Source organism: Fonsecaea multimorphosa (assembly GCF_000836435.1).
Source record: "Fonsecaea multimorphosa CBS 102226 unplaced genomic scaffold supercont1.4, whole genome shotgun sequence".
NCBI lineage: Eukaryota > Fungi > Ascomycota > Eurotiomycetes > Chaetothyriales > Herpotrichiellaceae > Fonsecaea > Fonsecaea multimorphosa.
In genome coordinates, this window is record NW_015971638.1 from 1,378,353 (window position 1) to 1,391,806 (window position 13,454).

At 51.8% G+C, this 13,454-nt stretch overlaps 6 protein-coding genes across 6 annotated transcripts; 4 read left to right on the forward strand and 2 right to left on the reverse strand.

Moving 5' to 3' along the window:
* Positions 1-613: 613 nt before the first annotated feature.
* Positions 614-1,771, forward strand: Z520_03155 (cyclin-dependent kinase 1; the record flags this gene model as incomplete). The annotated part of the gene is made up of 4 exons (XM_016773668.1): positions 614-650; positions 713-1,224; positions 1,276-1,439; positions 1,498-1,771. 4 exons carry the CDS (start codon positions 614-616, stop codon positions 1,769-1,771), a joined length of 987 nt encoding a protein of 328 aa, XP_016635725.1.
* Positions 1,772-2,663: 892 nt separating this feature from the next.
* On the reverse strand, positions 2,664-4,627 carry Z520_03156 (uncharacterized protein; the record flags this gene model as incomplete). The annotated part of the gene is made up of 2 exons (XM_016773669.1): positions 2,664-2,953; positions 3,001-4,627. The coding sequence occupies 2 exons, from the start codon at positions 4,625-4,627 to the stop codon at positions 2,664-2,666; spliced, it is 1,917 nt and encodes a 638-aa protein (XP_016635726.1).
* Positions 4,628-5,191: 564 nt separating this feature from the next.
* On the forward strand, positions 5,192-6,940 carry Z520_03157 (uncharacterized protein; the record flags this gene model as incomplete). The annotated part of the gene is made up of 1 exon (XM_016773670.1): positions 5,192-6,940. One exon carries the CDS (start codon positions 5,192-5,194, stop codon positions 6,938-6,940), a length of 1,749 nt encoding a protein of 582 aa, XP_016635727.1.
* A 909-nt stretch (positions 6,941-7,849) lies between these two features.
* On the forward strand, positions 7,850-9,591 carry Z520_03158 (uncharacterized protein; the record flags this gene model as incomplete). Its single annotated transcript, XM_016773671.1, has 2 exons — positions 7,850-8,039; positions 8,090-9,591. 2 exons carry the CDS (start codon positions 7,850-7,852, stop codon positions 9,589-9,591), a joined length of 1,692 nt encoding a protein of 563 aa, XP_016635728.1.
* Positions 9,592-10,962: 1,371 nt separating this feature from the next.
* On the forward strand, positions 10,963-11,496 carry Z520_03159 (uncharacterized protein; the record flags this gene model as incomplete). The annotated part of the gene is made up of 1 exon (XM_016773672.1): positions 10,963-11,496. The coding sequence occupies one exon, from the start codon at positions 10,963-10,965 to the stop codon at positions 11,494-11,496; it is 534 nt and encodes a 177-aa protein (XP_016635729.1).
* A 584-nt stretch (positions 11,497-12,080) lies between these two features.
* Z520_03160 (uncharacterized protein) lies at positions 12,081-13,016 on the reverse strand (the record flags this gene model as incomplete). Its single annotated transcript, XM_016773673.1, has 3 exons — positions 12,081-12,147; positions 12,198-12,735; positions 12,821-13,016. The coding sequence occupies 3 exons, from the start codon at positions 13,014-13,016 to the stop codon at positions 12,081-12,083; spliced, it is 801 nt and encodes a 266-aa protein (XP_016635730.1).
* Between the last annotated feature and the right edge of the window lie 438 nt (positions 13,017-13,454).

The window sequence follows — 13,454 nt, forward strand, 5'->3', positions numbered from 1 at the left end:
CAAGCCTGTAGATGACGAACCGGGAGAGTGAATTCGAGAAGACGGCGGAGATCGGCAGAGAAGCAAGGGCTATCCGAGCGTCTCAGGATCAAGCCGGTGGTCTTCGCAGTGTGACTGCGTGTGGTCTCAAGGATGAGTCAATGGGCGGAGGGCGGGCGTGAGCGGCGAGGCAGGCAATTTTGAGAAATGCCCGCAATGCCCGCAATTCAGCCGAACTTGAACTGCGAACCGCAAACTGCGGGCGCGGAAATCTCTTGGCAGGCACGATTTCTCCCCGGCCAATCAGACGCGTCTCTGAACCTAAACAAACAAAGTTACAATTGAGCATGGCTTGCATGGGACAACCATGCAGCACTACCTTACATTGACCTGCGAAGAATTCCCCTGTAGCTGGAGGCCAAGATTGTGCATGCTGTTCGCTACCTCCGTATCGACATACTAACATCTAGGTCCGTCGCCGATCCGTCACACTGCTGTTGTCTTCAGGCAGCGCAGACGCCACTCAATCAAAGGCGACCCCTTACCGCTTTGTTGTTGGCACCCTTCGACGGCCAAAGGTTCCCCTCCTGACAGCACAGCTGGTAGATGAGTCAGTACTGGTCACCGAAACAAGATGGAGAACTACCAGAAAATTGAAAAGGTTGGCGAAGGTGAGAGCGGACACCTGCGAAAAGATCCAATTACTGTGTCCCACTGACAATGCCGGAACTAGGCACGTATGGCGTTGTCTACAAGGCTCGAGACCTCTCCAATGGCGGCCGAATCGTTGCCCTCAAGAAGATCCGTCTGGAAGCTGAAGACGAAGGCGTCCCCAGCACTGCAATCCGCGAGATCTCCCTATTGAAAGAAATGAACGACCCCAACATCGTGCGTTTACTGAACATTGTTCACGCCGACGGCCACAAACTATACCTCGTCTGCGAGTTCCTTGACCTGGATTTGAAAAAGTACATGGAGGCTTTGCCAGTGTCAGAAGGTGGACGAGGCAAGGCCTTGCCTGAAGGCTCGAGCATGGACATGCAGCGACTCGGGTTGGGCAAGGATATGGTCAAGAAGTTCATGGCTCAGCTGGTTGAAGGCGTTCGGTACTGTCACAGTCATCGTGTCCTGCACCGAGACCTGAAGCCCCAAAACCTTCTGATTGACCGCGAGGGAAATCTCAAACTGGCTGATTTCGGTCTTGCAAGAGCCTTTGGTGTGCCCCTGAGAACATATACCCACGAAGTTGGTCAACTCGCCCCTGCTACCTAAAGCCACTACTCACTGACTTCACAGGTTGTTACACTATGGTATCGTGCCCCAGAGATTCTTCTCGGCGGACGGCAATACTCGACGGGCGTAGACATGTGGTCCGTTGGCGCTATCTTCGCCGAAATGTGTACCCGCAAGCCTCTCTTCCCCGGCGACTCTGAAATTGACGAAATCTTCAAAATCTTCAAGTAAGCTTCCCATCTCGCCGCGCCCATCAGCGTTGCTTCTCGACTAACACGAAAGCAGACTGCTCGGCACCCCCGATGAAACGACTTGGCCCGGTGTCACATCGTTTCCGGACTTCAAAACCTCGTTTCCTAAGTGGCGTCGGGAACCAACCTCCAAATTCGTCCCCAACTTGGAACCGGCCGGTCTTGAATTGCTGGACGCGATGCTCGAATACGACCCTGCGCATCGCATTTCTGCCAAGGCGGCATGTAATCATCCATACTTCGCGGCCGGATCGGCGGCCTATTCTCAACGCGGACCTGGCGTTGTCAGAACAAATGGATTCCATTGATGACCAGCCAAGGGCTTGATGGTGGACGATGCATCTGTGGAATGTGGAATGAGTTCAAAGGGGGGTACGTCCACGCCAAGTTGACTGGTCAAAAGCGCCTACCTACAATGCGGGCTATGATGTTTGTTACCGAGTTTGTGTATTGAAACAGAGCGGTACACGATCGGAGTGACGATTAGGCGCGGGTCGGGTGGTGGGTGGATATGCTGGACTGGACTGGACTGGACTGGACTGGGGCATGGAGCTGGGTGTAATGAATTATGGATGTTTTGGGCTAGAAACGACGAGCGTGAGGGTGTTAGAGTGAGGCCTTCTTCGGTGTCTCCTTTTAAGCGGCGACCTCAGCGAGGTTCAGAGCAACAGAGCTGCCTTGAGCTAGCGCCTATCCGGCCAAGTCCCCATACACTCTAATCTCTCTCGTGTGTGCGTGGCTACTGAGTCGTCCTTTCAGTGCCCTCGTTGTCTGATGCTCCAAGAGGCACACGCGAATACAGTCTGAGGGTGACTTCCTCGGGGGCTACAGGATGTTCATTAATACTTACGACACGACGCTTGAAACAGACACTCCAGCTGCTGCCGAGCCCGCATTGACAGTTCTGGTCCTCCAGCTCGGGCTTTGGCGTTCCAGACGAGAGAGAAAAGTCCACATTCCCACACGTGGTCTTCTTTCTCGAACACCATCTCCTGTGCTAATACCAGCCCACTCGCACTCACGAAGGCTGATAGTGCGTTCTGGCCCCCGTAGTTCCAAATCACAGGACTCTCTGTATGCTAGCAGAATTTCAGCCTCAAGTCGATGCAGCAGGTAGAGGTTGGATCACTTACTGCCAATGTACGACATTCCTCCCAAGCGAGTCGGTGAGTTCGCTCGTCCGGGACCAACAGCCCGACCTCAGCCTGGGTCTTTGGACTGAACGAGAGCTCTACTGGTAGGTCTCCTCTCGGGAACCCTGCCGCAAGACACGCACACTTGCTGTGGATGCAACACCAGCAAGTGGTTGTGAAGATTCTCGTGCCCAGCGAACTTGCTGTTGCAGTAGATGCAGGCGTTACGAAAGCGAACGCTCGCCTCGCGGACGTGCCTGGTGATGTTGGCCATTGCCATTTTCCCTGGGAAGAACTGGCCGCAGTCACAGAAGAGGCCGCCAAACTCCTCGATGAGCCGTTTCTGGGACTCGGATACTGAGGGACCATTAGACTAGGGATACAAGGGATTGTTTAGGACTTACGTTGCTGAGGTGTCGTCCGGCCGTGACTATTGGATTCATGACCGTGAGCTTCTTCCGCTCGGGTGGACCTTATAGGTTTCTTCTTAGCCTCTGCTGCCTCTGCCGTCAACCTGAACCCTTCCTCGACAGCCTGTATTTCGCTTATCGTCGGTCTGTGTCCTTCTTCCTGTGCCTGTCCTTCTACTGCTGCAAAAGACGTTTCAGTGGGATCAGCCGCTGCTAATGCCACATTGTTTCGCCACTCTGATAGCCCGGTTATTCGGAGAACTGATATATTTGATTCCGCCTCATTCGTTGTTTCTGCTGGTTTTCCCTCCGTGGCCGGCCGCTCCTCTTCAGATATACCCAATCGGTCCATCCACATAACGGCATCATGAGACGCGATAGGATCTTCATCGAATATCTCTCCATCGTCGGCATTACTGGAGGTTGCGCTATTCTCTATGCTTCGAATCTTCTTCTGGCCATCATAGTCATCGTCTTCATCAGAATGACCTTGCATATCACGTGGCAGGGCGAACAGAGCAAGTTCCTCCAGGTGTTCGGCGAGATGGCGTTCATATTTTGGGAACGGTATGTCAGTTCTATGGCATAGTTGGCAGAAAGTCAGTTCTAGCGATGAAAGGTTTGTTGAGCCCCGGCGATGTGTCTGCAAATGTAAAGACCAGTCTCGTTGCCTGTCATACAGTTGATTTGGTGTTTTGCAATCAGGGAAAATGCACATATATGGCATTAAGTCCCGAAACACGTGCTGTGCCCAGGACTTCCTGCTATTGGTCGTCGTCATGAAGAAGCAATATGGACACTCAAATGGCTTCTCGCTGCCATAACCGACGGGTGGCGGAGGGATCTTGATATCTTTTTCACCCGCCAGGAACGAGGCAGCATATGATGTCGTGGACTCTCCACTTAGTGATTCAGACTCGAGTCTGGCCACTGCAGATCCCTCTTCATAATCGGTTGCTAGAGTTCCAGACATGACGGTGGATGTATCGTCATTCTCTTCCCCACGAGCGTGGCCGATACCTTTTCCCAGTTTGGCCCTGTGCCTCTCCAGCGCCTTCAGATGTCTGCGTCTGTTGGAGACGGCTGTTGCTAACCTATCTATCACTTTGGCGTCGGCGTTGCGAAACTTTTCCAGCACATGATTTCGGTCAAATTGTTCATATCCAGCCGCATCGTCTTTCTGGTATCTTAGAAACCGGTCCCGTTGTGATGGCTGCCTTACAAGAATAGACATTCGATAGAGGTTTGTGATGACTTGTACCAGGTCGTTGAATATTTCTGCAACTTCTGCCTTTCTTTCATCGTCATCTTTTTCTGGATATTCTTCGTTGAGCTCGATGAGGACCTCTTCAAGCTCTTTCAACGTCATCTTCAGACTCTGCAGCAAGTTGATAATCTGTGATTTGACATGCGAAGCGTTCCTCAACCGGTAGTCTAGAGAAGATTGATCTTTCTGATGCGCACCAATGTTTGCGGCCCACACCCTCAGTCTTCCAAGCTCATCGTCCCAGACAGATTTTGGTATACTAGAGGAGGTGTTGAACAGTTCGTCTCTAGTCAGAAGTGTGTTGAATAGCTTCAAGCATTCCAGCAACTCTGTCGATATAGAACTCGACTTCATCGTGTCCCTGGCTTATGTTTCCGATATAATGAAGGTGGTGTTGATTCCAGGATACCCGGATCAGTGAGCCTTCTACGAGCAGTGGCATTCAGCGGATACATCAAACCGTCAACAAGTTATATGCAGCTGAGGAAACGTCTCGTGGTCCTACATTCGTGACATTGGGTAGAATTGCAGAGATAGTCCTGATATGGTGAAGGCTCGGGCTTGGACCTGGAAGGAGAGAGTGCCGTCCTGGAGGGTTTGGAGGGGTAGTAGGTAGGTAATAGAAGAGGCTCATGAGGCTGAAAGCGGGGCGAAAAGTGGCACCTCTCCAATGGTGCCCTTGAAATACTAGGTAAGTGCCCCATCGGCGGTTGTCCGCCCTTAGTTGTAATTAAAACAACAGTCGAGTTTAGCAGGTGGGGTTGCGGACCGCGGGGTAGGCGGGAGTCCCCTCTGGCGCCAAAGGCTACCAGGCAGTAATATACCGAGTACTGTGGTGGCTCGCTTTGATCAGCCGTCTGAAACGAATTCTCCTTACTAGCCTCTCCTTTGTATAATCCTTCTTGCAGATCTTGGATCATGTCAGGCTTCGAAATTGCCGGCATTGTGCTTGGAGCTCTGCCCATTGTTGTTTCCCTTATTGGCGAGTATCGGGAAGGCGTCGGAACCATTAAGATCTTGGTATCAACCCGCAGGTATCAAAGAGAGGTCAGGCGCTATCAAGATGGCCTCAGCACAGAGACCACTATTTTTCAGAATAATTTGGAAAGAGTTCTTCTCCAGATAGTGCACGATGAAGAAGACATAGCGACATTGCTACAGAATCCTGACGGTGACCTCTGGAAACGCAGCGAATACGATGCAGCCCTTCAAAAAATGATGAAGACCAGCTACGGAGCGTACATGGTGACAATGAGTGAACTCAGCGACATGCTCAAAAATCTGAAAGAAAAATTGGGTACTCATTCGGCGCCTTCGAACGCGGTGCCCAATTTCAAAAGGTTCACTGATGTATTATCCAAGAAGGTCTATGAAGCTCTTCTGGGCAAGATTCGAAGCGCAAACCAAACACTTTCCACCATAACCGAACAAGTCCACAAATTGGCCGAGTCTCGGAAATCTCGTTGGCCGAACCGAGGGTTATTGCAAGACTACACTAAGATTAGGCGGCACGCTCGCAGTGTGTACGAAACATTTGTTTGTGGCAATTGCTGGAGTTGTCCCTGCAAAGCGAAGCACGTCCTACAGCTGCGTCTGGAAAATCCACCCTCCAAATGTCGTGGTGGTGGGTCGAGATGTACGCAGACAAAATCCAAATTCGTCGTCCACCGATTTTCATACCAGGAAGGTAGCGAGGTAGGAGTCTTGATGGCGGGCGAAGAAGTCGAGATTGAAGCAGCGGACCTTCAAGACGATGCTGACTCTGCAACATCTCGGATATTCCTGCAGACGCAACTCTCTCAAGCTTCTAGAATTAATGAGTCAAAGGGCGTCCGTTTCGGCATTGTCAAGCCAGTACTCGAAACCATCCCGTGGCCGAAGCAGGGTAATCCCGGCCAACAGCTTCAAGATGTCTGCAACGCTCTTAAACTCTGTTCACAAGAAGGGTCGAGGCGGGAACACATTGGGTTCCTCACGGATGTACTCAACCGGCGCCGGCACGATATCTACATCGTTAGGAAACTTCCAACTGATCAATCCACTAGGTCCATCAAAAGTATCCTCGAGGACCATTCTCTATCTCCGAGGGTAGGAGACATTCTGCTGCCCCCTATCAGTCAACGCAACAGCCGGCACCTTGCAGCTATTCTAGCCTCTTGTGTTTTCCAACTCCATGGCAACTGGCTGGAATCGCTATGGGGACTTGAAAATATCCTGCTGCCGTCGCAATCAGACTACTACTCGAACCACATGAGCAGCCTTCCATATCTTTCCCGAGCCCTCGTTCAGGCAGCACTAAAAGCTGGAACCCAGAGCGGCAGCGAATGGAGCAGCCACCCTCTTATCAGGAGCAAGATTCTTTTCCCACTCGGACTGGCGCTGGTCGAACTATCTCTTGGTCAACCTCTCGAGGCCCTGTACGAGCCGAAAGACCACGATGAGAGTGAAGCGGTAGCTAAGCTCAAAACCGCGCTCCGGCTCCTGGACTTTGTACAAGACCGAAATGGGGATCGCTACTGTAATGTCGTGAAAGTGTGCCTGCTCTGGGCTGGTCCTGATGGAGATGAACTTGACAATAAAGGGCTCCAAAGTGTGGTCTTTGAAAAGGTAGTGATGCCGCTTCAGGATGATCTTGATGACTTTGAAGGAAACTCGTTTGTTCGTTGACAGAGACTGGAACTAGGACTTGTTCAGCTTTTTTACCCCATTTTTGAATTCCCCGATCCAACACAGGTGAATATATATGTCTGTACCAAAGTCCAACTTCGTTGCCGTCACTCCACCTCTGGGGAAGGCTACGGCGAAGTACAGCGGAAGGAAACTCGCCAACATACGGTGCGTCATGAGACAGACGAGACGCAGATTCAGAGATGCAGGGTCGTTGTTGCCCCAGAATTACAACATCGCTGTTTGTCTCTTTCAGACCAAGACATTAAGTTGTCTTTTAGCTACCTAGTATCGCTCTCTTACTCACCAAGAGTATATCATTCACCCCTGCACTTTTCGGGACACGAGACAAAGCTGCCCGCACAGAAGTGGAAAGCCCTCATATCATCTGCAAAAAGTCTTTCCGCATCCCACCCTTCCACATGCATTCTTAGTCCAACTTCATCTCATTCTCAATCCACTTCTGCGCTGCCTGCGCCCCTCGTCGTGTTCCGTGTCAGCTCGTTGCACTCGTCCACTGATCCTGAGCACTCTGTTTTAAGAAAAACCATCGGGCACTCTGAGATCATCCTTGTGCAAACTCCGGCGCATTCTTTGTCCTTCCTTTCTCCCCTCCAGCCACATTTGGCAATATTGGATATTCCAAAGCAACCAACAGATGAGACAATAAAGAGACGGAGCCAATAAATACCGGTTGGTGGAAGGGTTTGGCCAGGCTGGCGCAAGCCAGGAGAGCATTGTAGCTAGGTGGTGTGTCTACTGTCTTCGCTCTGCTCCACGAGAGAGTACGTCCCCGCCGAGGACCGTTTCAAGTGTCTGCCTATGCGTTGCACAATCCCTACCTCTCAGCTTCCTACCACACTTCCTTCCGACGTCAATGCCTGTGGGACTTGAGCGCGCCTGATTGCTATGGACACCCGCGAGTTTGCCACGAGAGACGAATTGTGGCGCATTCAAGAGACGCTGAACGATCTCTCTGCAACGCAGGCTCTCCACTCAGATCGCATCATGCGTTTGGAGCAGAAGACTCCTGATAGCAGCAGACCTAGAAGTCTGTGGGGAGCGAGCTCTCCCTTCCCCCTGGGTTCTTCGCATCATGGTAAGCTGACCCATGCCAGGTTATCCATTTATACTAATGTCCATGCCTAGAGTCGACACTCAACCCCGCTGCTGAAGCTTTCCGCAATTTTGATGCAGATCCCATGATAACTTCCTTGACGTTGGACCCGACTGACGACTCGCGGAGAGCCGCCGCATCAAGAGCAAACTCAGTACGGTTTGACGAAAGTGCCAACAACCATTATGGCTCCTCGAGACAGTCAATGGAATTGCCCACACGTACAGGCAGTGGGCTGGGTGGCCATGCGCTCTCGGAAAGATCTCTTTCACATCGATCTGACGGGAGACCGGGGCCCGCTGGCTTTGGTCGGACGAACAGCTTCGGTCTTGAACAGAGTCGGCTGCTTGGGTCAATTCACAACTCGCCTCGAGTTTCTGGCAATCCTCCACCGGGCTTCTTCATCTTAGGACCATGTCCGGCCATCATCCGTTGCTGGCTGACTCAATCCTTCTCCAACACCTCACTGCTCTACGCTGCCCTGTGCTCGGGTTCGACGATTTCGTCTGTCAGCTATGCTCTGTTGTGCAAACTTAACCTGACAGAGTCCATATTCGGGGAAGACGGTTATCGCTGTATTCGACTACCCGTGTATCTGACTGAGGCCAAAATTCACAGTCCTGCTGCTGTCAGATCAGCTAGTCCTGTGCCACCCATCCCTACGTTGGTGGTCAAGTTTGTGGTCGATGAACAGAGGGCGACTGATGCGTCGATTCAAATCATCCTTGGCAGCGATGTTCTGAGATCGCGCAATGCCGACATCTTGTTCTCACAAGACAAGGTCATGATTTTTGACGAGGAACGAAATCAAGTCTCGATTCCCTTGTGTCGGCCTGAAGACGATGCCACTTACAAGGATCTGTGCACCGTTTCTCGGCATCGGTCGTCCTCAATAGGCGAAGCTCTACCGCCGCCAGCTTCGCCAGTGGGAGTCATTGGCCAACCGGAAAGACTCAACACGGCGCAGAACGCTGCATCACCTACGGCAGCTCAATCCAGTAGTTTGCCTTCCGCTAACCCCTCCGAACCAGGAGATGTCCGTCGAGCGGATCAATCCTTAGAGCCATTAACACGATCCAGTCTGGACATGTCTCAACCAAGGGCCGCCGACGATTCCAAGTCGACGACTGGGAGCGAGAAGTCCTTCACCACACCAATGACGAAGTCTGGTTCGGGTGTATGGTCCAACTCGTGGCGTTCTGTATCCTCCAGCACTCCAAACGATGCGAGCTCCAAAACTCCGTCCAGTTACGCACGACCCCATACTCAGAGAACGATGAAAATTCTGCGGCCGGCGAAGACAATGGCCAATGCCACCAGAACTCCCTCTGCGTCGGCTACCGCCTCAAATGGCACAGAAATTTCGCCTGCAAATGTGAACGACACTGGGAAGGCTTCAGCTCAACCAGAATCGAGCGAAGAGTCGAAAGGTGCGCCATCGACTGCGACAGCACGGAGTAATCCAATCGGTTCGGGGACTGCCTTTGGTTGGTTGAACACGGGGCCGCAACGGAGAACGACGGCGAACAGTTGAGTGGAGTCTTGATCGAAGGCTCTTCCTCTGAACCGGGATGATTGAAAATCAACTGAGAACTTGATGAAGCCTGTTTGATGTCACGATGATGAAGGTAATGCAGGATCAAGAGGAGGGGGAGAGGATGGTTTGATGGGTGGGGCTTCACTTGACAGTTGACGTGTATTCCACGCCGTTGTCTCGCCCTGTCATGTCAGGACGCGGGACAGGCAGGGCAGGTAGAATTCAAAAGAGCCTCATACGAGGGTCATGTTGCAAAAGTAATCGAGGTATTGATAAGATGAAAGATGCGTGAGGCATAAGGCTGGGTTCCCCACATGTTGCCCATTTTCTCATGGGAATTCGATTTGCCGCTTCGGCCATTGTCCCGCTCGCCCGATTCCCGCCGAAACAGAAACAAAAGTGAGATCATCCACCGCCCATGTGGATGGACAACTAAATGTCCAGTACCTCGTAGATCTTCCTTGCTCATTCGAAACACCATAGCAACGACGTGACGCACGGCCAGATCCTTGCCGAACAAGAATACCCAGGTATACTGTTTGCCAGTCGAGGCTCCAATTCCATCGACTTGTTGTTCGTCTATCAAGTTTGAGGAGCCTTTTTCTCCGCCTTCATTAGAGCAGGCCCGTATTCCCCCCCGGTGGGAATTTGCAAAGACACGAAAGAAAGAGCCACACTACTCAGCCCATCACTCGGAAAAGTATACAATAGACCTGACTGGGCAGTGCCGAAGGCGCGAGGGAAAGAAAGAAAGATGTCGGTGAACAGTAAAAGAATCGGTCAGTTTTCCTGATGAAGACCCCTTCTCTTTTTTTTTGGCGGTGCAGATGGCCGGGGTCCTCCTTTTGCTCATTTTGCCCATCATCATACCTGGTCTTGAGGTGCCCTTTCAAGTGTGCGAGCTCGACATATGCCATATCTCTATATGAGGGGATATTATGGACGAACTGCACCCACAAAGTGGGTTCGATGAACGATGAATGATGAATCAATGGACAATACCGTTGCATTTCGTTCGGCATGCTGACATTCCATCGCCTACGGGCATTCCAATTCACAGCGAATCCGGTCTTGTTGTACGTTCCCCCCGCCTTCTTCCTCAGACGTATACATGTATATGTATATCCACCCAACCAGCACTGCTCACTGACTAACGTTTCGCGATCTATATGCAGTATCTGCGACATCCAGGAGAAATTCCGCAATGCGATCTGGGAGTTCCCCAAGGTGTATGTTCCTAAAGCCCCTCCCCGTCCCGTCCCCTCGCCCCAACACCACCTCCTTTTTCTGGTGGATGGACTTGCTTGGGGGGGATCGAAAATTGTGAAACATGAAATGTGATATGTTACTCATACTATTGCGCGCAAAATGGGAAACAGGATAGCCACGAGCCAGAAGCTAGTCAAAGCGGCCAAAATCCTGCACATGCCCATCTTGATCACGACGCAAAACGCCTCCAAGCTCGGCGCCACCGTGTCCGAACTCACATCGCTGGTCCCGGACTCGACGCCCGAGGCGATCGACAAGACGGCCTTCAGCATGCTCGTGCCCAAACTACAGTCGCACTTACAAACCCTCACGGCATCCCCGAGCGAGAAGCTATCCGTGTTGCTGGTGGGCATCGAGACGCACATCTGCGTCACGCAGACGACGCTGGACCTGCTCGCGGCGGGCCACAAGGTGTATGTGATCGCCGACGGCGTGAGTTCGTGCAATGCGGGAGAGAGACCCGTGGCGCTGCAGAGGCTGGCGAGAGAAGGTGCCGTCGTGACGACGAGTGAGAGCGTCCTGTTTGAGCTGGTTGGTGATGCCAAGGATGATAAGTTCAGGGCTGTTAGTGGGTTGGTCAAGGAGACCAAGGAGGAGACCAAGGAGGCTGTGGAGACGTTCTGTCGGTTGTAAGGAGGGGTGTAGCCAAGGGGTTATGGAAGGGCTGGGAATTTGAGGCTAGAAGGAGGACGAAGAAGGGAAATATCTCACAAGCAACCTAGGAACGACAAAAAAGGAGATCTTGGGGGACGTGGATCGGCCAGGACTCCAAAGGCGGAATCGTCCGTGAAAAAGGAAAAAGAAAACAAGAGAAATTATCGCTCGCAGCTTTAGCACTTCAGGATCAACGTCAGAACAACGCAGAAACAGGGTGAATGGATGCGGACTGCTGGACCACACAGCAGCTGTGGCGAGGTGATTATCCACGATTCGTTATTGCCTGTACCTGCCTGCTTTTCCAGAGTCGAGAACCAGCCTGTGACTAAATCAAGCGGAAAAACAAAGAAGAGAGTTCAAAGACCGTCTTTTTGATACCTCGCAAGTTCCCACTGAGAGCGAACACGAAATCAGGGACCAACAAGATTGATCGCGTCGCCCGCTTGTGTTCTACTAACGCATTCCCTGGGTAGGAAGAAGAAACCATGACTCCGAGCATTCATTAGAGGATGGATTTGCAAACATTGAACTATGCCTGCACGTCAAACACCACCAGCGCGCTATCGCCGCAGATAATAAGACACAGCAGCAGGCACTGCAACCATTGCAACGACCAAGACAAGAGTTCTGGGGAATTTGTCAGATACAGATTGGTGCCACGAACCATAGAGGCTCACCTGGTATTGCATATCTGCGAAATGAATGATTTCGCCTTGGTCTCTGGTTTGCTGTTGACAACTGGTCCCGCTGGTTGCTTCTCAGAGGGAACCGCACTATTGGTTGATGCTGCAGGCGGCGCCACAGTCCCATTTGTAGCGATCGAATATGGCGGCGGAGCAAAGTCTGGGATTGAGTCCTTTCTGGCGGCAATACCATCTTGTGCCATTTTATCTGCCGCCCCATTTAAGTGAACCTGTTTCGCGTCGATGCTATTAGGATCCTCCGCCCTGACGTCGACCTCTTTAGAATCCTGAGAATCGAGGAGATTCGACATCACCACCCCAGCTGGGGGATAAGGTTCAATATCCTTTTGTTGGGATGAAATGCCATTCTCGCTTGGACGATCAGGCTCATCCTCAATGATGTGAGCATCCTTCGTATTGAGGATGGGGGCGACGGGCTTCGAGATCTTTTCAATTGGCTCTTCAGGACGGGGTTTGGACACCTGAGCTTTGACGGAAACAACATTGTTGACATTGCCATGTTCATCGTTTGCTAGAACCAGTCAGCGGCGAGCATTTGATCATAGAGAAGTAGGCGAGACCTGTTGGGCTTGATTCATCTAGAACCCACCAATCACCAGGACCGAGCCTGAATTTGTATTGGTAGTCACCGGGGTCGAGGTCAGCCTTATAGGAGAAGACGTGCTGGGTAGAGCCATTTGATTCGGTCGTTTCGAAGCTCATCTCCATGGGTGCCCAGTCCGTAAACGTTCCAGCAACATACACTGGAGGCTGGACGTTGTCCTTTTCGAAAGTAATGGTGGTTGACACCATCTTGGAAGGCTTGAGACGTGACGATTAATTCGAGGAGCCTTCCAGAGAAAGTGCGGTCACAGTAGAAGCGCGAGAGGGAAGTCGCAGAAAGCGAGCTGCCTGGGTCTCACTACACCAGAAGAAATCATAATCAGCAAAGATTTCGCGAGGGTAAGAATGGGCTTGTATATTATTAACAGATGGTTTGCCGTGCTTCCAAGACGACAAGAGGTGGTAGGCCTTCACGAGGTCGCACCTGAGGAGTATTCAGGTGACTTTCCCGAGACGAATGCGACTGACTCTCGGCTCGTGGTGATTCCTTCCTTGCGATACTAGTTCCTCTTGATCGTCCAACCAACCTAGCCCGGATGAAGCTCTGCTCCGTGTTCGTTATGGCAGTTAGGAATTCATTGATCAGTTGTTCACGTCAATGCACCCATGTTGGATCGATATCGGGTG